Source organism: Hemibagrus wyckioides, linkage group LG14 (genome assembly GCF_019097595.1).
Source record: "Hemibagrus wyckioides isolate EC202008001 linkage group LG14, SWU_Hwy_1.0, whole genome shotgun sequence".
In the NCBI taxonomy this organism is placed as follows: domain Eukaryota; kingdom Metazoa; phylum Chordata; class Actinopteri; order Siluriformes; family Bagridae; genus Hemibagrus; species Hemibagrus wyckioides.
The window spans coordinates 3,231,898-3,258,694 of NC_080723.1; the positions used below are offsets into that span (position 1 = coordinate 3,231,898).

At 37.9% G+C, this 26,797-nt stretch overlaps 2 protein-coding genes across 3 annotated transcripts; both read left to right on the forward strand.

Annotated features, from left to right (window-relative positions):
• Positions 1-3,163: 3,163 nt before the first annotated feature.
• On the forward strand, positions 3,164-6,579 carry fezf1 (FEZ family zinc finger 1). The gene is made up of 4 exons (XM_058408650.1): positions 3,164-4,335; positions 4,592-4,726; positions 5,333-5,465; positions 5,649-6,579. Exons 1-4 carry the CDS (start codon positions 3,550-3,552, stop codon positions 5,906-5,908), a joined length of 1,314 nt encoding a protein of 437 aa, XP_058264633.1. The 5' UTR covers positions 3,164-3,549; the 3' UTR covers positions 5,909-6,579.
• A 1,766-nt stretch (positions 6,580-8,345) lies between these two features.
• On the forward strand, positions 8,346-25,887 carry aass (aminoadipate-semialdehyde synthase). 2 transcript variants are annotated; one of them, XM_058408557.1, is made up of 25 exons: positions 8,346-8,641; positions 8,793-8,899; positions 9,485-9,726; positions 11,185-11,361; positions 11,556-11,640; positions 11,807-11,874; positions 12,065-12,211; positions 12,391-12,469; positions 12,599-12,726; positions 14,460-14,608; positions 15,724-15,846; positions 15,938-16,049; positions 16,228-16,287; positions 16,573-16,640; positions 19,515-19,636; positions 19,716-19,845; positions 19,935-20,045; positions 20,131-20,239; positions 20,472-20,612; positions 21,309-21,476; positions 21,813-21,908; positions 22,976-23,091; positions 23,188-23,276; positions 23,360-23,536; positions 24,142-25,887. In XM_058408557.1, the coding sequence occupies exons 3-25, from the start codon at positions 9,508-9,510 to the stop codon at positions 24,258-24,260; spliced, it is 2,793 nt and encodes a 930-aa protein (XP_058264540.1). In that variant the 5' UTR covers positions 8,346-8,641; positions 8,793-8,899; positions 9,485-9,507; the 3' UTR covers positions 24,261-25,887. The 2 variants fall into 2 exon arrangements, with proteins under 2 accessions (XP_058264540.1, XP_058264539.1); XM_058408556.1 differs by lacking the exon at positions 8,793-8,899 and having other exon boundaries at positions 8,347-8,641.
• Positions 25,888-26,797: the final 910 nt, after the last annotated feature.

Consider the following 26,797-nt stretch of genomic DNA (forward strand, 5'->3'; position numbering starts at 1 on the left):
TGTACAATCAAATGTGTGTTTATTATAATAAAGTGCAATCATTCACCATAGATTGAGATTTAACTCTACTTCTCCACTTAACCTTCACTTCTCTTCCTAAACTATAAAAATATGACCATGAACTGAGGAAAATGGATTAATGTGTATAGTTAACAATCGTTCAGGTCCTGATGAAAGAGTCTGGCAAAAATAAATCAAGAATAAAAGAAACATGAGCTCAGGAAGCAAACTAATGAAGATGGGTATAATAAGTGATGTTTATCCAATATGTGTGGATTAAAATGCGAAAAATAGATAGACTGTGCATATAATTGTTTGAAATATCTTTTACATGTTACACGTATGTTATATTTGATTGTAATGACTGATAATACGAGTTATTCTGTAATAAATGGCTTGTGATGAGATGTCTGGAAAAGCAGCTGATAGATGAGCTTCATATTCAGGCTGCATGTGTGTGGAAACGGACAGAGCTGAGTGATGTAGAGCATGAAGCAGTGCTGTGGAGTTGTGCTGTGTGTCTCTCCGTGTCTTTGTGTGTCCCTGTGTGTCTTTGCAAGCTCTCTGCATTTCTCTCAGGCTGGAGAAAAGAGCAGCCTGCGCCCTCCGCCTACCGCCCATCTGGCCGAGAAGCTCAAGCCTCGGGTCACTTGTCCTCTACTGTACGAAATGTTGGCTCATCAGCATATAGGCCTAATGATCTGTTGCACAGGCCGCCATTTCCTACGGAAAAGTCTTTAAACTAGCTTGAGGATGATGCTGAGTCCGTGCTCAGAGACACAGCCAGCATTTCCACCAGCCTGCTGCTCGCTTTACTTTTAATTTGCTTTACTGAATAAAGGATTTTGTTTCAGATTTCAGATTTCTCGCAGCCCAGCAAATGTGTTTTCTCCTCTGATGAGCTTTGAAATGAAAATAAAAATTTAATTAAATTAAATGAAATAAATTGAAATGAAATTATATGAAATAAGAATGAATTGAAATGAAATAAAATAAAATAAAATGCATTGAAATGAAATAAAATTAAATAAAATGAATTGAAATGAAATTAAAATAAAAGGAAATAAAATGTAATGAAATAAAATGAATTGAAATGAAATTAAAATAAAAGGAAATAAAAGAAAATAAAATGTAGTGAAATAAAATAAAAATTAAATTAAATTAATTGAAATCAAAACAAATAAAAATAAAATAGAATTAAATCGCAGTATTTTTGTAGTTCAGTAACTACCAGTAACCTACAAATGTACAGCAGTCCTCTCAGGCAGCAGTGTGGATTAATTGAATGAAGTGCTGGAGTGATAAATGCGTGGGCTTCGGGATTATAACCAAACAACATTTGTTGATGCTGTTATTGCTGCAGTTTCTCCACTGAGGCATTTTTCCGTCCTTCAAGGTGTTTACGAGTTACTGAAGGTATTAAGTAAAGTCTAGTGCTACAGAATTACTGTATGTCCAACCTAATAAATCTGAATCATAATAACCTGTGTTACGGTTATGTTGGAAAAAAAGAATGTAATCTTTATTTGTGTGAGTTAAATTAATTTATTATATTATATTTTAGAGTGTGAAATTAATACAACACAATAAAGCAATATGATATACAATATATACCCATGTGTGTGTGTGTGTGTGTGTATATATATATATATATATATATATATATATATATATATATATTAATAATCCATCATTTATAGATTTATGTGACTCAAAAACTTTTTTTCAAAATGCAATCAACATTTGTTTTAAACAAAAAAGTCCAATTTACAAAAAAAATAAAAAAGAAATAATAAAAAAAGGCAGGATTGATGCATGTTACAGCACTAAAGACCCGCAGGACATGAAACGATTCTCGAGACCTTAGTTCTAGTGTTGAAAAGAGAGTTAAAGGTTACAAGCAGCCTTAAAGACGAATTTCTTCTGAAAGAGTTCGTTTAAGAGGAACGTTTAAGAAAGGCGCTCTCTCTCTCTCTCTCGCTCTCTCTCTCTCTCTCTCTCTCTCTCTCTTTCTCTCTGAGGGACTGCTGATTAACTGAAAGCACTGTGTAAATTACAGGCTATCTGACACCCATCTGCCACCGCTTTAACAGCCTCATTAGACCTGGTAAAATGAGTGAAGCTGTAAAATTGCCTCCTTGAAAATGTAAACACCATTTTAAATTAATAGGACAATTACTGCTTTAACCAGTAAGGATAAATATTAGTGCTTATAAAATGCTGTATTATATGCGACAGGGCAAATTCTTGTTTTATTGCTTTATTCGTTTTATTACGATATTATATATATATATATATATATATATATATATATATATTGTTTCTCATAATAGTAGTGTTTTTTCCTACTTAGTAGTTTCATTTCTGTTTGCTCGTGTGAAAACTGCATGGTTTCTCTCTCTCTCTCTCTCTCTCTCTCTCAGCATTTATTGCTGTCTGATAGCTTATTTAACCTTGAACTTGTATTCGTTATTTATATTTAAAGGAAATGCTTAATTTGTCTGCAACAGCCCGTGATTTGGAATACTAACATTTATTTATTTGTTTGTTTATTTATGTATTTATTTTAGACAGTCACGTTCGTCAGGCTAAGCCATATTTTATTATGCACGCATTATAATATTGTCAGGAATATTTTTATTTGTTAATTTATTATTTTTATTTGTTATTTTTATAATTTGTTCGTTTCAAAAGCGTTAGAAATGTAAAGGCAGACCTAAATTAGACCTTATATCTAGTCCACCGTTCTCGGTGAATAAAAATAGTTTTAAATAGATTGACAGCTACTCACAAATCATTAAAAAATAAATAGTTTTATTATAAGTATTATATATCTGATATATTTATAATACACTGTTTGCTGTTCGTAGAGGTTGGATGAAATTGTTATAATTTTTTTTTTTTAAATACAAACAGTTGTGTGATTTGCTCCTGACCTATAAGCCAATACACTGGTCAGGTCCCGCACGCGCTGAGATTTTTTTATTTTTTTATTTGACGTGTCAGACGCGCGCGTGATGTCAGAGCAGAGGCGCACGGGGAGCTGAGATTCGCCCAACGCTTTCCAGCTGAGCGCGACGCCTCCTGATAAAGAGCTGCAGTGAGGCGCGCGGAGAGTTTACTCACCCACAGCAGTGCATCACAAGTTCAAGGGGGAAGAGAGAGAGAGAGAGAGAGAGAGAGAGAGAGAGAGAGAGAGCGCGCAGGTGTTTGGATTGACAGAATCTAAATCGAGCTGTTACCTACACTTTTCATTTGCTTTGTTTTTCTTTCTGCCGTCGGAGTTGTGCGTGTGGCCACCATCGTGCCCTGTTAAGCAAGGCCGGATAGACGTTATTTAGCGCCGCTGATTGTGTGCGTGCGCGCTCGCGTGTGTGAGCGTGTTTGTGTGTGTGTGTGTGTGTGATCACCGGAGTGGCTGTGCGCTCAGTGGGCCGCCGCGTTCGATCATGTCCTCACTTTCGACTCAGTAAGAGGAATCAAACTTTATCCGCAACAAGTCGCGCCAGTGGGCACCTGATCCAGACGAGGCGCTCGTGTCCCAGGGTGATGATGGAGAGCGCGCTATACCCCCCAGCGGGGATATTCGGCACCCCTTCACCGTCCACGGCGGGAGGAAGTATGGTCACCAGCTCCAAACCCCTGGCGTTCTCCATCGAGCGGATTATGGCCAGGACGCCGGAACCCAAGTCGATGCTATCTCTGCCGAACTCTATGCAGCACAGTGCCGCGGGAAAGGCCGACACACGGGCCTCGCTCGCTGTGCCGCCATCCCCGCTGCACTGCGTGCTGCCCCTCATGCCGCTGGCCTACGAGCCCGCGCACAAACTTCACAGACTAGAGACGAGTCGCGGCGAGCCCGAGTTTCCCTACGGTGCCGGCGAGCTTCTGAGCATCGGCGCCAGCGCCAAGAGCGAGCAGCGGGACGCAGCGCCGGCGATTGGACAGTACAAACTTTTCCGGCCACGGGTACTTTCGCACTCATCCGTGCACACCGCCGCTGCCGCCGTGTGCTACGTGAACTGTGGGGAGAGCGCATGCGCGCCTCCGCCCGCCGCCCTGCTCAACCTGCACCCGGTGGCCTCGTACCTGCTGAACACCCCGTTACACACTCGCCACAAAAGCCTTCTGGCGGAAAAAAGCAGAGGCGCGCACGGCCTGGACTCTTACCCCGGAGCGCTGGCGCTGAAGGAGCTCTCTCACTCTCAGCTGCAGCACTACATGAAGGAGAGCGCGCACATCCTCTCCGAGAAACTGTTCAAGAGCTCCGCCAAGTTACACACCGGCTCTCCTCCAGCCAAGGCTAAAGTGTTCACTTGTGAAGTGTGCGGCAAGGTAGGAACGAAAACGCATTTTTATCATTTATTCATGGCAAATTTCTATTTATACGGAATTTTTCATTTTCATATACGATTGTAAATATTATATTATGTTACTAAATTATTCGAATCTATTTCAAATATAAATATTAAAGAGTGTATTGCTTATTTTCTCTCAGACTGTCATAGTGTATGATTTTAATAATAATGATTTTTAAACATTTATTTATTTATTTTTACAAATAAATGTATAATTTTAATATTATTTGCAGGTGTTCAACGCGCACTATAACTTAACCCGCCACATGCCCGTACACACCGGAGCCAGACCGTTCGTGTGTAAAGTGTGCGGTAAAGGATTTCGCCAAGCAAGCACCCTCTGTCGCCATAAAATTATTCATACTCAGGTAGCGCATTAATATGTACTTTCTAAAATGTAATTTTTGTATTATTATTATTATTATTATTAACATTGTTATTATTATTACATTGTACATTGTTGTTGTTGTTTTAATACTAGTAGTTTTATGGTCTGTTATATTCGGCTAATAATTTCAGTAATATATATATATATATATATATATATATATATATATATATATATATATATATATATATATATATTACTGAAAGTATTAGCCGAATATAACAGACCATAAAACTACTAGTATTAAAACAACAACAATAATTTATATATATATATATATATATATTCTAGATAATTTTGAAAAAAAAATTACATTTTTATTTTATTCATTTTTATTTTTCGTTCTAATTATTTCCCTCTCTCCGCGGAGGTCCAAATTAATTTATGAACACTGGTGGTCAAATTGATGCTCAAATTGACAACTAAAGCTATTAAAACATTATTATTAATTATTTTACATGTGATTTCAGAACGAAAATCGTTGAATTTGTTTTTTTTTTAATAATCAAACACGCACACACACACACACACACAAAGACACAAAAATAATAATTTGTTGATATTAATTGCTCGTGTTTGTTTACAGGAAAAGCCGCACAAATGCCATCAGTGTGGGAAAGCATTTAACCGGAGCTCCACTCTCAACACGCACGCGCGCATCCACGCAGGATACAAACCATTTGTGTGTGAATTCTGTGGAAAGGGATTCCACCAAAAAGGTAATAAGGAAAACTATCATTTGGCTGTTCGTTGTAATGTTCATTTGGCACGAATAAGGATGTGTGTGCATAATTTTTTTTTTAAATGCATAAATAAATTGTTATACATTAGACATAACATTCGTGATTATTCACAAGCCACACGATTTCTCGACACCCCCACCCCTTCTTCTTTTTTTTAAGGCAATTATAAAAATCATAAATTGACGCACAGCGGCGAGAAACAGTTCAAGTGCAATATCTGCAACAAAGCCTTCCACCAAGTATACAACCTGACTTTCCACATGCACACGCACAACGACAAGAAACCGTTCACCTGTCCCACGTGCGGTAAAGGCTTCTGCAGAAACTTCGACCTGAAGAAGCACATACGGAAACTGCACGACGCATCACCGGACCCGCACTCACCGGGAACACCTACAGATCAGCGTGAAGCCCAGTGAACACTCTTTAGAAGCTGTGCATTATTAGAAAACTACACAATCCCAGCATAAAACAATGCGTCAAAATGGACCATACTGTTCAATACGGCAGTGTGCAGGTTTGCGGGTTGGAACGCTTCACTACACCAGACTGGGTTCTTTAGTGTGAAGCTGCACAGCTCTAACCTGCGACCAAACATTTATTTTATTTTATTTTTATTATAATTATTATATATATATATATTTTCCCATTCGTCAGTGGAAATACAATTACACAACGATAGCATTCTTTTCACTCTCAGGGTATGTGTACTGCGTGGTATGGTTTATCACAAGACCTTTATTGACTGCTTTATTATTTGTCTAAAAAGAGAGTGAGGATAATTCTACGGATAATTCGGCTCATTTTCGTGATGACGCGGTATATTTCTTCACATCGTGTTCAATGCCACATATTTATAAGTTTTGCTGTTCTTTATCAGCCATGCTGTTGACGCTTATTTTGGGTGTAAATTATGCAAGAGTTTGTTGTATATAATTATCACTGGCATTCAGATTTCTCATCAAGACAACATATAAATCGTTATAATGAGGGGAAATAAACGTAAAAAAAAAAAAAACTTTTATGTCATATCGTTCCAAAGTTTTATTATTTCTAACTGGTGTGCAATTTGCCTTTTTTCCCTCTACAGTTTGTGTAGGAGTAAATGGGACTGTGCCTAATGAGAAAATTAACACTCATTAGGAACTAGTCATGAACATTGCGCTTAATCTGGAGGAGGTGAGGCCATGTCCTACCGTTCCCAGTGGGCCTCTATAATTTAACATGTATATTAATTAATCTGTGGAATTTGGTCATATTTCACACACGACTATGCAAAATTCAAAGTTGCCCACAGAAAATGCAATGTTGTAGACTGTTATCATATGGTGCGTTCTCTTAACATGATATAAATCTATAAGCTTACTGACAGTATCTTATTTTATTATTATTATTTGTTTAAATTTTTTTTTTTGCAAAACAAAAAAAATTGTTTTATTTGTTGTTGATAACGCCTTCTTTATCTCGGAAATTCGCCTGTGCTTATTGCCATGGTTTATCACGAGGTATACTGCAGTAAGGGCGCCACCTTGTGGAGAAGCGACCTGCTTCTAAATTCTTCTGCTGCAAAAGTGACTTAAAGCTTTAGTAGTGGATTTTTTTTTTCAATTTTTATTACTTATTTATGTGCATTCAAAAAAAATGGATAAAATAGAACTTTTAAGTGTAAACGATCAATGAAGCGGGCAGCACGGTGGCTGAGTGGTTAGCACTGCTGCCTCACAGCAAAGAAGGTTCGAATCCCGGGTTCGAACAGGCAGGGGCCTTCCTGTGTGGAGTTTGCATGTTCTCCCCCCCGTGCCTGCGTGGGGGTACTCCGGTTTTCTCCCACAGTCCAAAACCATGTACATTAGGTTGACTGGTAATTCTAAATTGCCCATAGGAGTGTGTGTGGTGGTCTGTTTGTCTATATGTGTGGCCCTGTGATGGACTGGCGACCTGTCCAGGGTGTACGCCCAATGTGTGTTGGGATAGGCTCCAGCAGATCCCTGTGCCGCAATTAGGAAGAAAGTGGGTATAGAAGATGAATGAATGAACGATCAATGAATATAATCCGCAGTTTTCAGTTTCCAAAAATCATTGGGGCAGCAATATTCACTTGTTCAATATCGCTGACCGGAAGTGGTCTTACGCTGTTGTAGCCCATCCTCTTTTTTTTTTTTTTTTGCTGTGCATTTTCAGATATCTTGTACACGGGTGTGAACAGGGGTTATTGGAGTTACCAAGGCGTTTCTATACCAATATGGAAATGATGATTGCTTTTATGCACCATTATGTGTCAACTAGAGACTGTTGTGAAAAAAAATAAAATAAAATAATAATAATAATAATAATAATAATAATAATAATAATCCAAGCAGTTTTCTCTACACAAACTACAACGTCAAATTCAAAGGGATCGCAATTGCTCCCCGTTCTGATATTTGTTGTGAAGCTTTATACCTGTATTTCATCGACACCTATAAATTGCACCTCTGCCACGTGGCTAAATCTTTGCATAACGGCATACATGTGCACGTGACCCTAATAAAGCGGACAATGGGTAATGTACCTATATACTGTACCACTGTCCATTACATATCTAACTGATCACTGAACTCGCATAGTGAATGGCTTTCTATTCTTCAGCAAACCTCGTGCATTAATACATGCGAATTCGCGGCTCTTTGTCTGCTTCGTGCATAATCAAATTCCCTGCACTCGTGTGCGAATGGTGTTTTTTTATAATTATCAGGGGTAATAAATACAGATTTATTCACTTATTTTGGAGTAGCACGTGTCCGCAAGGTAGGAAGAACGCACACACTGTTTCCAGACAGTGAAGTCATAAACATGCGACGCTTACGTCAAGGACACGGAAGGAGGCAGATCTGCGCTCAGGCTCGGGATTGGTGGGACGTGGGAGGCAAGTTAGGGCATCGTGTCCGAAATCGCACACTGCCCTAGCTGCTATTTTGGACAAAGACATGATTCACTTGAGTCAGAAGCATTTAGCCTGTCCAGAGCTGATATAATAACACGGCAATAATCCGTGCAGGTCAGTAGTGTGTCTCTGATACCTGACCAGTTTCCTGTACTGTATGTGCTATCGGTCAGTCGGTCAGTCAGTCAGTGAGTCTCGTCCGGCCATTTCACCACAGAACACTACTAAGGTAAGGTACTTTAAAACATGTTGGCTATTACAGCAGGAGTAAATACTTGTTGCAAGAGATTCGGTGGTGATTTCCTGGCATAAAGAGCTGGACAGCTATTTACAATAGTGACCGTTTCTAAGGTTTACTGTATATTCTCTGTGTGTTAAAGATATATTTAGGTTTCACAGAAATCAGACTGGCCTTCAGTGAAATGAAGCTCATGTCCAAGCAGCAGACAGTGTTCACAGTGAAGAGGAATAAAAATCTACAACCTCTGTACATCAATAAATATTTCTATTTATTTATTACAATAATTCTTTCCTCTGACTACTTACACATTGTTCTGATTAAAATAACTAATAATAATAATAATAATAATAATAATAATAATAATAACTCCATTACATTTATTTAGAGTTCATACCCTGTGTATAATTTTATTACAGCTGCAGGAGAAACATACAAGCATATATTTATTACCCCTTTCATATTTTTCAGGGATAATTATTTAATACAAAATCAATATATAATCAAAATCAAATCATAATCAAATCATAATAAAAAAAAAATATATATATATATATATATATGCTAAAGAATATATATATATTCTTTATTCTTTTGAGTGTCTGTAAATTTGACAGGACTGTGATTCACGATATCGCCATGCTCCGTTGTCTATCTTTTAAAACATATGTATGTAGTATGTATAATATTTGTTGTATAATATTTGTTGTTCAGCTGCAATCTTCTCTTCTTCAAAACCAAAATGCTGTCAGTGTTTGAAACGGTTTAGAAAGTTTATGTACATGCGTATATGTTCGCACCATGGCCTTTGCTGACCTCTGTACACTTGTGTAGTTGTAACTTTTCCTGGGTGAGCCATGCTGCGACTTGTAAGAGGCCAGAGCAGGAGGGTGAAAGGCTGTGTGTGCAGCCAGCAAAGGTTGAGCCATCATAAGAGTGTGATGGCGATCCGACGAGAAGACGTTAACGTGTGGGAGAGACGGGCACCCCTTGCCCCGCAACATGTGAAGGAAATCACTGCAGCAGGTCACAAAGTGCTGGTGCAGCCGTCCAACAGGAGAGCCATTCACAATAGAGTGAGTAAACACGGGCCTGTTTAATACACACACAGCATAAACACCAAAACTGATCAATAAACCATCTGTGTTAGTTCTGTTTGGAGAAAACACAGTTGTAAGACCCAGCAGCCTTCCTGTTGTCTAATAGCCTGATGGTCTGGGGGGAAAACCCCTTTGTTGTGTCGAAATTCTCGAAAAAAAGAAGTCAGGTTTTGTTTTTATTTAGGCTACTTTATAACGCTGCTTTGGCTTTCTGCATGCCAAGGTCACGATGTGTGCAAAGACATTTTTATCAAACGTGACAGCAAATGCAATTAATTTGTATAAAGGTATCTAAAACCTTGCTGGCTGAGTGTGATTGTCTCACCGTTTAACGTGCCGTCAAAAGTGAATGGGTGAGTATATCACCATTATAAGCCGATTCAGTTCAGTTTGTTTTAAATGTTTAAATAAATGTAAAAAGAAATGGAATATGTAAACATGATTTTTTTTTACTTTACTTTGGGTGAAGAAAGATTGCAAGAGAGGCACCAGTTTCAGTTCAGGAAATGCGTGTGTGAGAAAATGTCGCAATTCTGACCATGTGACTAGGTTTTCCCAGGGTTTTTTTTTTTTTTTTTTGAAATAAATCACCTAATACACATTGGAACATGCAAAAATTTAGCAAGAACAGCCAAGCTTTAAAAAGATTGCATTCACATGTCTTTCTGCCAGTTATAAAGTCGGGTCCATGGGAAGTGACACAATTTTGTAATTATTTCGGTCCTCACTAAGTTGAAAATCGAGCTCAGCTGGGTTAAGGTCAGGTGACTGAGGTTAGATGACCATTTAAAAACATTTCATTTATTTGCCTTAACAAGCTCTTGGGTTGCTTTTCCAGTATGTTTCGGATCATTATCCATCTGTATTGTATCTGTATCTGTTCCTATCAGTTTCGCAGCATTTGACTGAACCTAAGCTGAAAGAATAGCAGCTCTTTACACCTCATAATTCATAAACCACATCAGTAAACACCAGTGATCCAGGTCCACTGGCAGCCCCATGCTATAACACTGCCTCTGCCATGTTAAACAGATAATCTGGACTTCTTTGGATCATGAGCTCTTTGAATAGCCTCCTTCATGTCTTCGGATCACAAATCTAGAGACGTCTATCGACGTCTAACGCAAGTTAAACACTATGAATCAACTCCAAACATCTTATTTCCTTAATTTCCTAACAATGACGAAACAGGCCACATCTGACCATGAAGCTGCTTATCATTCCTTTGTGTAATCACATCTGAGCATGTTAAAAGTGCAGGTCTGTGTATAAAGATAATAGCTGTAATTCAAAAATCTATTGTGGTGGTGTACAGAGGAAAACACTATTGGACCCACAGTGATGCTTATTCAGTCATGTTAAGTGCCTTCTTCAGTTCTTATGAGAAAATGAGTTACATGTGGAAACACACTGGTGTCTTTTTTTTTTTTTTAGTTCTATGAGAAAGCAGGAGCCATTATACAGGAGGACATCTCCGAGGCTTCTCTCATCATCGGTGTGAAGAGGCCACCAGAGGAAAAGGTCATTCCACAAAAAACCTACGCTTTCTTTTCCCACACCATCAAAGCCCAGGAGGCTAACATGGGTCTTCTGGACGATGTACTCAAAAAGGTAAATCTGTTCAATGCTGTCTGGATAGACATCCTTTTTATGCATCAGCTCATATGAGCCCTTCTTCTCATGCCCTTTATATGTCAGTGGCATAAATGCTGAACCAAGTATATAGAGAAACTTACTTTCATACAGATGCATGGGTATTTCTGAGCTTTAGAAGCTTAAGATTATCAACATTTTGCTCTTTTCAGGAAGTGCGGCTCATTGATTATGAGAAAATGGTTGATGAAAATGGGTACAGGATCGTTGCATTCGGACAGTGGGCTGGTGTTGCGGGTAAAGTAATGAACATTCTTCTTGTGATGTTTAATGTGTTATTTGAGAAAATGCTAGAGAATTCCATATGAAATTACTTTAGCATGTTGGAAAAGGTTGTGTGGCTCAGATTCCACTAAGGAAAAGCTCAGTTTTCGGAAAAGCTTAATTTTCTCTATTCATGCAGGAATGATCAACATTTTGCATGGGCTCGGTCTCCGATTCCTGGCCCTTGGACACCACACTCCCTTTATGGTATGGATCTCCTCTATCAATTAGAAGTTTTATGCTTCATCTAGTCTGGTAGAGCTCAACTACAGAACGATCAGAAAACAATCCTTTTATTAGACATTTTAGCCAATGTTTCTTCATGTCAAATATCTTGATCTAAAAGGGCTATGTTCTTGTTTAATTCGACCCTTTTTCCCCCTCGATCATGTAACAGCATATTGGAATGGCACACAATTACAGGAACGTCAGTCAAGCCATACAAGCAGTGAGGGATTGTGGATACGAGATCTCACTAGGCCTCATGCCCAAGTCCATTGGTCCACTCACCTTTGTGTTCACTGGCACAGGCAATGTATCTAATGTATGTATAAAAAAGCACACGTGTGTATACATATATATATATATATATCTATATATATATATATATATATATATATATATATATATATATATATATATATATATATAAAAGATTACAATATCTTATAATATCTTGATTGCCAAGGTATTATACGTCTTCCCTTTATTTAATCTCTGCAGGGTGCGCAAGACATTTTCAACGAGCTTCCATGCGAATATGTGGAACCACATGAACTGAAGGAGGTCTCCCAATCAGGAGGTACTGCATTTTTATATCTTAAGTACATTTTTTTGTCTTGTTTATCTTAACCTGAGCATTCAATATACAGGATACGGTCTTTTATTTTTATCTTTGTAATGCATTTCTTTCACTTTTACTTATTTACAGACCTGTCTAAAGTGTATGGAACAGTGATCAGTAGACGCCACCATTTAGTTCGAAAGAGCGATGGGGTTTATGACCCTTTCGAGTACGAGCATCACCCTGAACGTTACACCTCTCACTTCAGATCTTCTGTGAGTAAAATGGATGTCCAAAATGTTGTCTGTTTTGTTTTTTTTGTATTATTAAATAGTTTTGCAGAATCGTATATATGGGTTAGGGTTAAATTCTACAACATTATGTTTCTTTTTTTTTTTCTTTTTTTTGAATCATTTTTTAGAATAATTTTTTTTAAGATTTATTTTTATTTATTTTATTTCATTTTATTTTTTTGCTTTTTCTAATCTCAGATTATATCTGATATTAATATTTAAAAGGCATCTTTCTTTCTTCATTCTTTATCAGTAAACCTCCTTGCTACCTGTGTTAAATATTTTCTTAAAAATAATGTCTCTTATTATTTATTCATCTTTCAATAGTAAAGAAAAATCTTTTATGCTAACATAAGCCAAACTGAACTAAAATAATTCTTCTAGATTTACAAATATTTCCGAAACGCTCACTTGCACGTGTATGTTGATCAGTTCAAAACGCCTGTAAATTACCTGGCACGTACATGGCAGAGCTGATTTGCATTTAGCGACGCCCACAAAACCCCATAAAAGGCAAAGCATGCAGTGCTGAAATGAGGAGTAAACAGCAAGAACTCTTTCTCAGAGGCAGAAGTTAAAGTGATCTTAAGGTTATCTCCTGCATATGCCAATACAAATAGATGCTATTTAATGGAATAACAGCACCTGAAAATCTTTCTTAAGCAAAGCATCTTGGCCAGATGGAAAAGCAGAAGGGTCTGTATTATAGGAAGCCAATGATTGCATGCAGCATGCTAGGGAGCATACAGCTCATGGTATCTTACACCAGTTTCGTTGCTTAGTGCTCTCCCGAATGCATTAATGCAAGATGCCATGACAGACAGGGCTGGCTTACACACTGTCTATGCCATTGTAGTGCATCCTCTTTTTATACATCTGATTATACATCTGATTAATTGAAGGACTGATCTTATTTGTCCTGACGATTCGCATGGTTAAATTTGGCAATGTTTTACGCTGGATGCCCTTCCTGACGCAACCCTCTCTATTTGTCCGGGCTTGGGAACGGCACAGAAGTCACTGGACTGTGACCCCCATGGCTAGATTGACTGATCTTATTTGTCCTAAATAATGAAAATCATGGCTTGCTTCTTTTTATATGCAATATTTGTTTGTTAATCTGAAATGTCTGGCTTTTACAGAATTTTCAATAAATCTATGTCTGTAATTGAATCACATAAGCTATCAAAATACTCACTGCAAATTTTGATTTGAAGCAGATCAATTTACATTATTTAGTCTTTCAATGCATAAATTGATACACACTCAGGAGTAGAACACAAACTATGGGATTTTCATGAACACCAAATTTTTTATGGAAAAAAACCCAGCAATTTTCTGCAAGTTCCCGGAGGAACAGAGCTTTATTCAGAGCTTGTATTCTTTCTTTATTTATTTTTTCCCTCCCTCAATTCACTGAGCTATGAATAGATTGCACAGCATACTGACTCTCTTAACTTATTAAAGCTCAAGAGAGCTAGTCATCAAGTCATTTCTTTAATTACTCAGGAGGAATAAAAGTCCTGTGTAACGCTCAAGGTTTTTATGCCCAGTAGAGATTTGCTCTCTCCTAGTCTGTCACTAAGAGACGCGTTTTTTTAATGAGGCTGTCGTTCACAGTAGTTTGCCTGTTAGCAGTTTGCATATCAGACAGTAAGTTAAATATGAGCAACATAAGAGAGAAGAAAAATTGACCTCAGCCATTGTGTTCAAAGATAGCGCCTTACACAACCTGTCTGATAAACGGCATCTACTGGGACCCGCAAACTCCAAGGCTGCTGCGGCGATTGGATGCTCAGAAGCTCATGAGACCTTCAAAATCTGTAGCTGCAGTGACTGAAGGCTGGCCCACCCTGCCACACAAGTAAGAATTTGTTCAGTGTCATTGGTTTTCCTCAGTTCCAGTATACCATTTTGGATATGGCGCAAGTGTGATACTTGCCTTTGTCAGCTGTGTGTTTTAAATGCAGATTGTCCTTGGTTTGATTCACGTCTTAATCCAAAAACAAAATTTTCGGCACCCTTGATATAAATCAGGTGAAGTCTCCCTTGGAGAGAAAAATAACCCTGAGTGTCTTCATGTAATGTCTAACAAGATCCGGAATATTTCAGGCTCCTTAATATGCTAAGCTTTTTCACTACACAGGTTCAAATCTGGTGGTCTGTTTGATTGTTCACCATCATCATCACCAACATATTTTTCACTGCACGTGCAAATACTCGGCATCCCTGTTGGGGGATTTTCTTTATCTCTAGTCCAATGTTTTGTACCTGATGTGTAAGCAACCATGAGGAACCTCTGTGTTCTTTGATTTTCCCTTGGTAATGAACAGCAAATATATTTTTCCCTGAGGAGACTCAACAGTAACAACAGAGTTCTCAGGAGCTGAGAGCAACTTAGAAATATTTGTATGATTTGTTACATGATTATTATTAACTTACTCCTTTTGTTTGATCGATAAATTTTTACTTTTGGTTGCGTCCTCTCCAGTTTGGCTTTATTAAAATGGCCTGGGGCTTATAGTTTTGTATGGGAAACTGTGTCCTGAATTTTCATAATCATAACCGATATCTGCAATTTCCTGAGGTAATTCTTCATCAGCTCTCTCTTGATGAAGGAACTCTCCCATCTTGCCACACTCGGCCATGTCTATGAATCAGCTAGTGCCTTTCTCTGTGCCACCATAACTATTTTCTGATCTTGTAAAGATGAGTGACATTTTCTTACTTGATATGCTCATAAGTAGTTATCTATTTCCGTTTCCTGTTTTTTCCTGGTAGCTTGTTTTGGTACCACCACCATTAAAAGACAAGACTCACAGGTTTTTATTTAAAAAGTAGCTGAATATTTTAACTTTATACTGTTAGGGTTAGCAGTGATGTAAAAAAAAATGGCTTTGTGTTTCATAATACCCTGCAATTTAGTACAAATATATATTAGCCAACATTATTTCTCTTTTCTTTGTCGATCCTTTCCAGGTTCTTGGCGATCTGTGACATTTCTGCAGACACAGGAGGTTCCATTGAGTTCATGACTGAGTGCACCACCATTGAGAAGCCCTTTTGCATGTATGACGCCAACCAGCACATAGACCACGACAGGTATGAGTGTGTCTTAACTGTTCAAGAACCAGAAGGAATTGCGAAAAGTTCTCCAAAAGCACCATCGTTTCCTGTCTTTTCTTCCTGATAGTGTGGAAGGAAATGGCATTCTCATGTGCTCTATTGATAACCTGCCTGCCCAGCTTCCCATTGAGGCTACCGAGTATTTTGGCACTCGCTTGCTCCCCTACATTTGGGAAATGGTAAGACTTTGGTTTAAGAAATAATCAGCTTCCTTATCAATTTGGTTTTCTTGTGGAGAAGACTGCTCTGCATACCAGAAGGTTTAGTTCGCTCAGTTCAGCTGTTAACTGTATTGTGTTAATTATCACGTGTCCTTTTGTTGCTGTACAGTTAATTTTTAATTCTTTATACCCTAAGCTTCCATCAGATGCATCAAGACCACTGGATGAAGAGAACTTCTCTCCACAAGTCAGAGACGTAAGTCCAAATACCCCAGTGTGCTTTCGTCTTTTTTTTTTTTTTATCTTGCCTGTGGTTATGTGTCAGCTCATTACTCCTACCTGACACGAGGTTTTCCTAATGTTTTTTGCATATCCAGAGGTGCTTAATTAGCTCCTTTGTGAATGTTTTAGGCACTCCAGCCTGGGAGTTGACACTTAACCTATCCTGTTTTTCTCTGTGTTGAGTTATTGGCTGGATTATGACTGTAAAAGTTTTTCGAAACTTGTAGTTTGATCATATCTCATTTTGATCTCGTTCAAGGCTGTAATCACGTCGAACGGAAAGTTGACTCCTAAGTTTGAGTACATTCAGAAGTTACGAGAGAAAAGGTAAGAAACCTTGTATACATGTATGCTATGTACAGTGTTTGGGGTAAAATAACGCATGACTGTTCTGCTGTATGAGTTCTGTTTATGACAGGGATCAATATTTTCACCGATCAGCTATAACATTGTGAGCAGTGCCAGGTGAAGTGAATAAGACTGATGATCTCCTCATCATGGCACCTGTTAGTGGGTGGGATATATTAGGCAGCAAGTGAACATTTTGTCCTCAAAGTTGATGTGTTAGAAGCAGGAAAAATGGACAAGCGTAAGGATTTGAGCGAGTTTGACGAAGGACCAAATTGTGATGGTTAGACCACTGGATCAGAGCATCTCCAAAACTGCAGCTCTTGTGGGGTGTTCCCGGTCTGCAGTGGTCAGTATCTATCAAAAGTGGTCCAAACAAGGTGTTCATGGGTGGCCAAGGCTCATTGATGCACGTGGGGAGCGAAGGCTGGCCCGTGTGATCCGATCCAACAGATGAGTTACTGTTGCTCAGACTGCTGAAGAAGTTAATGCTGGTTCTGATAGAAAGGTGTCAGAATACACAGCGCAGGACGAGTCAGGGCTGTTTCGGCAGCAAATATTAGTCAGGGGGTCATAATGTTATGCCTGATTGGTGTAGCTGTTCATATCTAACCTGTCCCAGACTTTAACATTAAGACAAATATCAAATGAAATGCTTTGATGACAATACATAACAATTCACTGATTTTAAACATCTCTCCAAGGACTGAAAAACAGATAATGGCAAATAGAAACAGCGTTTGCTTCGGTGGTAAATCTCGTTCACATTTACATCTATTTCATCCTATGAATGTCTTGTATAAAACCTAATTTATTTTTTTTTGCTTTTGTACAGTAACCTAAACTTAAAGGATTGGTTGAATGTAGCTGAAGCTCTGCTCAGTGTTTTGTTTAGTTAAGTAATTTGTTAAGCTTTTGAAAGTTTTTGTTCACTTGAAGGCCTTGAAACAGCGTGTTTCTGAAACGTGTGTTAAATCCCCGGTGAGGGAGATAACAAGGCACTCGATTAAGCGAACTCGACTCAGACGACTTCTACTTGTATTGCACATAAAACACAGTGGACAACGTTTTTAATCTTTTAAATTATTGTGTGTAAAAGTTTAAAAGTACTTTAGGTAATCTAACTTTTACCTTTTATACAATCTTTCTCTGTATTTAGTCTGTTTATTGGGTTTGATGAAAATGTCTGCCTTTCTCCTTGTGTGGCTAAAAGACTAAAGGTTTTCCTACCTTCATTATTGTTCTAATTATCTGTTAAGTGAGAAGTATTACCTAACTATCCATCCCGCTATACCCGCTTTATTACTAATTAGGATCTGCTGGAGCCTATCCCAGCACACATTGGGCGAAAGGCAGGGGTACACCCTGGACAGGTCACCAGTCCATCACAGGGCCACAGACAACCACACACACTCACGGGCAATTTAGAATTTAGAATAATGTACATGTTTTTGGACTGTGGGAGGAAACCGGAGTACCCGGAGTAAACGGGGAGAATATGCAAACTCCACACAGAAAGGCCCCTGCCTGTTCGAACCCAGGACCTTCTTGCTGTGAGGCAACAGTGCTAACCGCTAATCCACCGTGCTGCCCTATTACCTAACTAGTTACTCTCAGTTTACACTCAATTTCACTAATAACATCACTTAAGTAAAGTAGATGGGTTCCAAAGTAAAACCCAGGACTGTTTGGACAAAATAGTTTAATCTAAATGAAAATTTAGGACCTAAAATTGAAGTATCAACATGGATTCGTGTGTAATTTGAAGTTTGAATGCATATGAAATACATTTGAAAGCTTTGTGGTTTTGTAGAGAAGTTTGCTTATTACTAATTGTTTCACCTTTACATTTTCACCTTAAAAGAAAGCTAATTCTTCCATAAAACCAAATGAACTCCAGACAAATCCCCATTCTCATATACGTTTAACTGTTGACCCTAACCTCCAGCCATGTTTGTTCTGTTCAGGCACAGTGCAGTCATCGTGTGGTTTCTGTGCCTCCCTCACTGCCTTAACACCTTGCATGGCTAGAGCACTCCAGCATGGAGCCTTCCCTTGTGGATAGACCATCTCATACCTTTCATCACAGCCACCATGTCCCACTTGTTTCTAATCACAGAATGCCATCTAATTGTTCCCACTAATTTATGTTTTTTTTTTTTTTTTTTTTTAACACATTACTGACATTCACAATCTATTCCTGTCAGCGTAGTTGAAGCCTCAGATGAATTCTAAAGCACTCGGTGTATCATCTTCACCATAGTTCTTTGTTTTTAGTGTTAGTTGCTTTTCATAAAGACTATAATTCATTATCCTTTCGCGTTTTCTTTCTTTCACGCTTACTTTCTGAAAAGCCGACGACCTCCTCGTGCTTCTCCTAGATTAGTTTCCGTTCACTTGCTCTTGCCTTTGTTCCATCTTTTTGTTTTCATGCTGTAGATGTTCTGTAGAACGCATCTGTGAACAAAAAAAAAAAGAAAAATCCCAGTGATTAAAGACCGTAATCGTCGCTCGTCCGTCGGCTTCACTTCATAGGTGTTTTATGTGTGGGGGATGTGTCTACTGTAATCGAGCTTCACATGGACATTATAGTTCATGTAGTCTAAATAGGTATTTGTTACACTGTTGACGCTGAAATAATTAATCCAATATAATCAAGAAAATGATCCTTCACTCTTTAAGGAAGGGTTTAATTAGCCTCCTGGAGCCACATGTGAAACGAAACCATTTTTCACACGGTGATCAATTATCTTACCTTCCCTTTGGTGTTTGGGATTTCTTCTAACTATCAGTAATTTATATCACACTTTTAAGTGTGTTATAAATTTTAAGTGTGTGTGTGTGTGTTCACAGGGAATCAGAACAGATCCTGAAGAAAAGCGGGATGAAGCGTGTCTTGTTGCTAGGTTCTGGCTATGTATCTCGTCCAGTTGTTGAGTATCTCACCAGGGATACTGGCACCCAAGTCACAGTGGGTGAGTGGGTTACTAGGTTATTTTAAAAGCACCCAAAGCATCCTGTAGATCCTGAAATTTCTATTATGGTTGATTTCAGCATCTGTGCTCCTAAGTCAAGCGGAGGAACTGGCTACTACATACCCAAACACCATACCTGTGATGCTTGATGTCACTAGCCAAGAGGGCCATCTCGAGTCTCTGGTCAAGGATCATGACCTGGTCATCAGGCATGGACTCTATGATTAACCTCTCCGTCTGTTTTCCACCGTTAGTTTACACAAAAACACAGCTAATCATCTTTATTTTTTATCTTTAGCATGCTGCCATACAGATATCATCCTTTGATAGCTAAATTTTGCATTAATAAGAAGGTAAACCTGGTGACTGCCAGCTACATGTCTCCAGACATGAAAGAGCTCCAGAAGAGGTAAAACGTTGTTTAAAGTAATTATATTGTCAATTCTGTTTGCTGCCTTCACTGATGTGTTCATCATGGCTGCGTGTTTTGCCAGTGCTGAGGAAGCTGGCATCACCATAGTCAACGAGATGGGCCTGGACCCTGGCATTGATCACATGTTGGCCATGGAGTGCATCGACCAGGCCAAGGCAGACGGTTGCACTGTAGGTATTGTGTGTTTGTGTTTACTTGTCATGTGTGTTTACTGTTAAGTGTGATGGTGTGATATATCACCATTGGTAGAATCATTAGCATCCATGGCAGACCAGTTGTGACATGTGACACATTGTGTTGCGTCTTAATTTGGTAGTCTTAGATAAACAGAATTAGGGCTTTGTTTGTATGTACTGCTATTGATTTCGCAGTATTTATTTATTTTTTCTTATTCCCACACAGGTGGAGTCCTACAGCTCTTTCTGCGGTGGTCTTCCAGCACCAGAGTGTTCTGACAACCCACTGGGATACAAATTCAGCTGGAGTCCATATGGAGTTTTGCTCAATACCATCAGTCCTGCTATTTATCGCAAAGACAACCAGGTAATGAGTGTGGGAAAGAAAAGCATGCTAATTAACACTGGATGTAAAAGTCATTTGGTTGTGAAATTACTACCTTTTTACTTTCTTTTGAAAAGATACATATTCCTAGGTTATAGCGAAGGTGTACCTGCTGGTAGAGTGGTTTGTTTAAGGTAACAATGGACGCACCTACTAGGTACAATGATCCAGTAGTATAGCATTGTTTTTATAGTTACAAAATATAATTTTTCCATTTCGTAGATATTATATTACAAAGAATGTTCTCAGTCTCCCACAGTACGAAATCATGACTATTGCCTTATATTAAAAAATGAATCCCTTATGAGTTGCAGCTGTTATAGCTGCAAAGGGCGGGCTAACTCCATATTAAACCCTACGGACGTCATTAATGTTCATGTGCATGTAAAGGCAGATGTCCCAAAACTTTTGGCAATATAGTGTGGACTGTTCTATTTTTTTTTATTGTGAATGACATATGAAGCTGATTGAATAAAGAGGACATTAAAGTTGCATTTCATTTTTATCTCTTTCATGATGCTTGTAACTAGATTGCTAGTGTATGTTTTCTCTTTCAGTGAACAAAGGTTCATATTTAACTCCGAAAAATAAATAAGTAAACTACTTCTGGGAAGTATGCATTGTGTATGGCATTGATAAAAGTGTGTTTGTTTTATGTGCGTGTGTGTGTGTTTTCAGGTGATCAGTATATCCCCTGGTGGGTCTCTGATGGACACCACCATGCCCATGGCCTTCTTGGCAGGTTTTAACCTTGAGGGCTTTCCCAATCGAGACAGCACCAAATACGCTGAACCCTACGGCATCGAGTCCGCACACACGCTGATCAGAGGGACTCTGCGCTTTAAGGTCTTTCACCCAGCAGCCGTTTTTCTGTCAGACGAATTGGGACAGCTTGTCTTACTACTTTTAAGCCTTAATAATAGATCTCGATCAACCTGATCTTATAATAATGAATACAAAGCCTGAAATGAAGAGATGGGAATTTTAGCAGTGCTCTTTCCTGCTACTGTCTAGACAAGTTTCTCAGGCTGAGTTAGATTTCAAGCATACCAATGATGTGTCTGAGCCTGGAAACTGAAAGAGGTGATTTATTTTAAGACCGCGTTCCTTTGTCCCCGGCGAGAACGGAATGGCATTCTGAGTGAATAACTTTCAGCATGTTTTTGTGTTTTGTTTCCACAGGGCTTCTCCAAAGCAATGAGCAGTTTCGTTAAACTAGGCCTGATCAACACTGAGGCTTGCCCGATGTTGCAGCACACAGCCGATCCCGTCTCCTGGGTACATGCTTACATCTTGATATGGAGCTCATTAGTGAAAATGCCTATATTTTGCTTTTTTAATTCAAAAGCAAAAAATGCAGCAACCTGATTGAAACTTTACATAGAAATATTGAAGAACTTTTCTTTTCTATGCTTTAAACACTTTAGGTGATTGCATGTTCTTAGTTTAGTGTGAATTTTATTTTATTAATTAAATTTTTTTTTTAATTTAATTTATTTTATTGTATTTTTTACTATTGTATTTTATTTTGTTTTATTTTATTTCATTTTATACTATTCTAATCTATTTTTTATTTTATTTTATTTTTCTTTATTGTTTTGTATTTTATTTTATTATACTTTTTTATTTTATACTATTTTTTACTATTCTATTTATTTTATTGTATTGTATTTTATTTTACTTTTTTATTTTATTTTATTGTATATTATTCTATTTTACTATTCTATTTTATTTTATTTTATTTGTTTTTATTTTTATTTTATTTATATATTACTTTTTTCTTTTACTGTTTTATTTTACTTTATATTGTACTTTATTTTATTCTATTTTATTTTGTTTTATTTTATATATAGGGTAAGACCCCCATATTTAATTATTTGTAGTGTGCATAATTATTCTGCTGCATAATGAATGAGTCTGGTGCTTATTTAATTGTAAATGCTTATTTACTGTGAAGCTAATGGTTATGTGCTGTGAACATTACAGTGGTGTTTAATGGGAGAAAAAAATTCTAATCGCTAATTTCTCCTTGTGCCGATATTGTAATATAGGGAGATAGTTGGCTGGAATTGTGGATATTGTAAGATATAGTTAACTAAAGTGAAAATAGACTAACGTCAATAAAATAGGTTTAAATGAATAAATCCAACTTGGAATTTTATCCTTAAAAAAATTTTGGACATCACTGTAGATCACATGCTTATTATAAATATTAATGTACAGGTTGTTCACGGTGGATATACGATATCCAAATAATCCAACCTCATTTTTTTTGTATATATATTTATATACAAAATATATCAAATATATTTGATTGCAATTAATTGCTGCTGTCTTGTCTGCAGAAAGAACTCCTGTGTAAGCAGATTGGCTTGTCCTCTGATGTTAGCACGGAGTCGTTTGAGGAAGCCGTGTTCAATCGGATTGGACGAGATGAGTTCAGGATGCAGACTCTGAAGTGGTGCTTATTGAAACTGAACCACATCCACACAGACACATCTCTTTCAGGATTCAGTATGGATCTTGTAATTTAAATAGACATGTTTGTCCCTTCTAGGTTTGAGATGCTGAGTGAGGAGCCTGTGCCTCATGCGAACACTATCCTGGAAGCACTCACTAAACACCTGGAGGCTAAGCTGTCTTTCGGTAAACTGTGGATGTCAACGTGTCTTATTTAAAGCATTATCTGTTTGGATTGAGCGCTAAGCTGTGTGTGTGTGTTGTATCAGATAAAGGAGAGAGAGATTTGATCATCCTGAAGACTGACGTTGGTGTCAGACACCCTACAGGAGAACTGGAGATGAAGCACATCAGTCTGGTGGTCTATGGAGATGCAAATGGCTTCTCTGCCATGGCCAAAACTGTGGGCTACCCTGCTGCTATTGCAGCTCGTATGGTCCTGGATGGTAAATGTTCACACACAGTCAACTATATATATATATATATATATATATATATATATATATATATATATATATATATATATATATATATATATATATATATATATATATATATACACCAATATATCAAAGTTATATCAACCAAAGTTGATGTGTTAGAAGCAGGAAAAATGGACAAGCGTAAGGATTTGAGCGAGTTTGACGAAGGGCCAAACTGTGATGGCTAGACCCCAGTGGAGCATCTCCAAAACTGCAGCTCTTGTGGGGTGTTCCCGGTCTGCAGTGGTCAGTATCTATCAAAAGTGGTCCAAGGAAGGAACAGTGTTTAACCGGCCACAGGGTCATGGGTGGTCAAGGCTCATTGATGCACGTGGGGAGCGAAGGCTGGCCCATGTGATCCGATCCAACAGACGAGCTACTGTTGCTCAAATTGCTGAAGAAGTTAATGCTGGTTCTGATAGAAAGGTGTCAGAATATGGGTCAGGGATGTTTTGGCAGCAAAAGGGGGAACCAACACAATATTAGGCAGGGGGTCATAATGTTATGCCTGATCAATGTACATGGTAAACATGGTGCTTCTCAAGCTAACACTTTGTTGTTCTTTTCAGGTGAGCTGAACACTAAAGGACTTGTTGTACCAATAACAAAGAATATCTATGCGCCTGTTTTGCGGAGACTTCAGCAGGAAGGCCTTCAGTTCATCACCAAAAGCACAATATTAGAGTAACACTCTATAAAAATCTACTCCTGCTACTGATAACTGGATGAATATCTATTTTCTTAATCAATTGTTTTACATTGTTGTTTGATGAACTACTGAATGCGTTGGAATATTTTAGACTCTGTCGAAGCTTCCTCCTTGAGTACATATTTCTCTGCTGCTTTTAAAAACGCCTGCAGATAAAAACACTGATGCTGTGCTTGGATCTATTCAACACGTTTATTTCAACCGAGAAACATGATGAACGGTTTTGTTAAAGTGAAGTTTCCACACTAGGAAGAAAGTCACTATCCTCTTTAGTTTCATTCATTTATTTGACAAATTAACAAAATAAACACTTTTTTTTTGAGCTAATATTTTGAAATATGACTGGGAGTCACATTCACAGCCAAGGTTAAGTTAATAGGCTATCCTGACGCTGGACTATATAGTTCAACAATAAAACTGGATAAAATTCCCCGTCCATATACCGTCGCTAATCAAACTAGCGTTGCATCTCAAATCACATACAGTATTCTACACCCTTATTGAGCTCTAACACTAGCAGAGTTCCCTTATTACGGATAGTCGATTAGTTTGAACGTCAAAAACTTCTCATGTCAATGTGAAACCTCGTGAATGGTCAGTTTTGCGTGATTAGTAAATACCTAATGTACTGTATGTAAGGTCCGAGTGTTCGATCGAGACACGACCAAGGCGGAAAGATCTTCACCAAATTTGCAGAGACATCAAGACTAAAAATGTCCTGTCACACTCCAAAGCTGAGAGACACTACAGGGAAATGGTGCATGGCGTCGTATAGAAGAGTACAGCGCAGCACGCTATAGCAAAACGTAGCATAGTAAAGTGTGATGTGATGTGGTATGGATTAGTATGATGCAAATGTTTTGGTCTTTGAGCCCATGCATTTCTAACAGTTCCACACTTTTCCAAAGGGGTTTTTGTTAATAACGCCGCCCACGTTGTTGCAAATATAAAGAAACCATGCTGCTTCCCGTCAGGCCATATTACACCATCCCAGTGTGGATTATTTTCCTATAACACAAGTCCCAATAGATCGATGTGTGCAAGGAATGTTCCTGCTTTCCTACATCCACATGTGTATGCTACTGACATAATAAATATTCAGAAATGTTCCTTCATCATAAATCTGGAGTTTTTAGAAATGTCGGGTGGTTAAAGCTCGCAGACAATTGATGAATATTTGTCTCTTCTTTCTGGAATTTTCTGTCTGACATCAATAAATTTCATGTAATTCCAGCTTGTCAATCTCACCCTTACGGAATATTACCCGAGGCTGAATTCTATACAGAGGTTCTTGATACGGTTTCTAAATGCCACCATTTAAAATTCATCATGTCGGTAGCTCCAGTAGCAGAATTCAGCAACACAGAACTGACAAATCTCACACATCTGTTTGATATAAAAAACCAACGAATTGTTTTTCTTGAAGCTCAATTCATATGTATATCATATTTGTTTATCTCTAATCTTTAATTAATATTAAGGAGAAATAATGCATTAAAAATAATGCTAGAAAGATATTTTCTAACTAAACCCACTGAGATGTTGTGGCATTAATACCGCACATGTTCATGTAATATAATACAAATAAAGGTGAAATATTTGCAAATCCATTGAAATTATGGATATTTGTAAACTACAGAAGTACAACCTGCTCTATGTAAAAGCTGGAAACTCAGACATAAAGGGCTCCATATACTATACAGAATCACTATTCGGATAAGCCCATGTTAAAAAATGGGATTTTTCTTAGTTTCTTCGCCTTGTGCAGAATAACGCCAATCAACACGTTCTCAAGCGTCTCCTGTTGCCCTACAGCACTGTATCACAGTCATGACCCGAAGTCCTCCTGTACTTTAAACTGTTGTTTTCTACCTGAATACATCTTAAACTCATTATAGATTTATTATTGAAATGATTCATTATGTTTGCTACAGTTAATTGTAAATTACAGTTCATTAGTTCTCTTGGAAACTTCCTTTGCCTCAGTTGGCTTCATTATGTCTGCTAATTTACAAACCACAAATCCATTTCCCTACTGCTGCATCGTGTCTCAATGCACAGTTTCGTATGATTATGTATTGTATATTAATTTTACTGTTTAGTTTGGTTGATTTTCTTTGTCTTGTTGTCATGCTTAAATAATCTTGCTATCAGGGAGTCTGTTATTTCTATATTGTCAGGTAAATAATATTATAATAACATTGGATCTACTTTGATTAAATCATTGTGTTTAGTGTTCAGTGTTTAGTTGCTGGAAGTTTCAATTGATCAGACAGTAACAGTAGTGTTGTTTTGCCCTAGTTACTGCCACTCTTTTTTAAGTAGGCCACCAAGCTCAGGAAAAATAGTTTTAATAATCACTAAAAAGTCAAAAATGCAAATGAGGGCAACAGTGCACTGCATGGTCAAGACGGAACGGTGTCTGGCCATCTGACCTATATTTCCCTGCTTAGGCGCACAGCCTTTTGCGTCTTAGGCTGGATTAACACAGAAATAATTATGGAGAAAGCATTCTT

What these genes read in the sequence shown, in the direction of transcription:
- fezf1 (XM_058408650.1), top strand. Translation starts at nt 3,550, where the DNA reads ATGATGGAGAGCGCGCTATACCCCCCAGCGGGGATATTCGGCACCCCT. An exon ending in CTTGTGAAGTGTGCGGCAAG is followed by an intron (nt 4,336 to 4,591) that starts GTAGGAACGAAA and finishes TATTATTTGCAG; the next exon opens with GTGTTCAACGCGCACTATAA. An exon ending in AAAGGGATTCCACCAAAAAG is followed by an intron (nt 5,466 to 5,648) that starts GTAATAAGGAAA and finishes CTTTTTTTTAAG; the next exon opens with GCAATTATAAAAATCATAAA.
- aass (XM_058408557.1), top strand. Translation starts at nt 9,508, where the DNA reads ATGCTGCGACTTGTAAGAGGCCAGAGCAGGAGGGTGAAAGGCTGTGTG. An exon ending in GGAGGTCTCCCAATCAGGAG is followed by an intron (nt 12,470 to 12,598) that starts GTACTGCATTTT and finishes ACTTATTTACAG; the next exon opens with ACCTGTCTAAAGTGTATGGA. An exon ending in CCTCTCACTTCAGATCTTCT is followed by an intron (nt 12,727 to 14,459) that starts GTGAGTAAAATG and finishes TTGTGTTCAAAG; the next exon opens with ATAGCGCCTTACACAACCTG.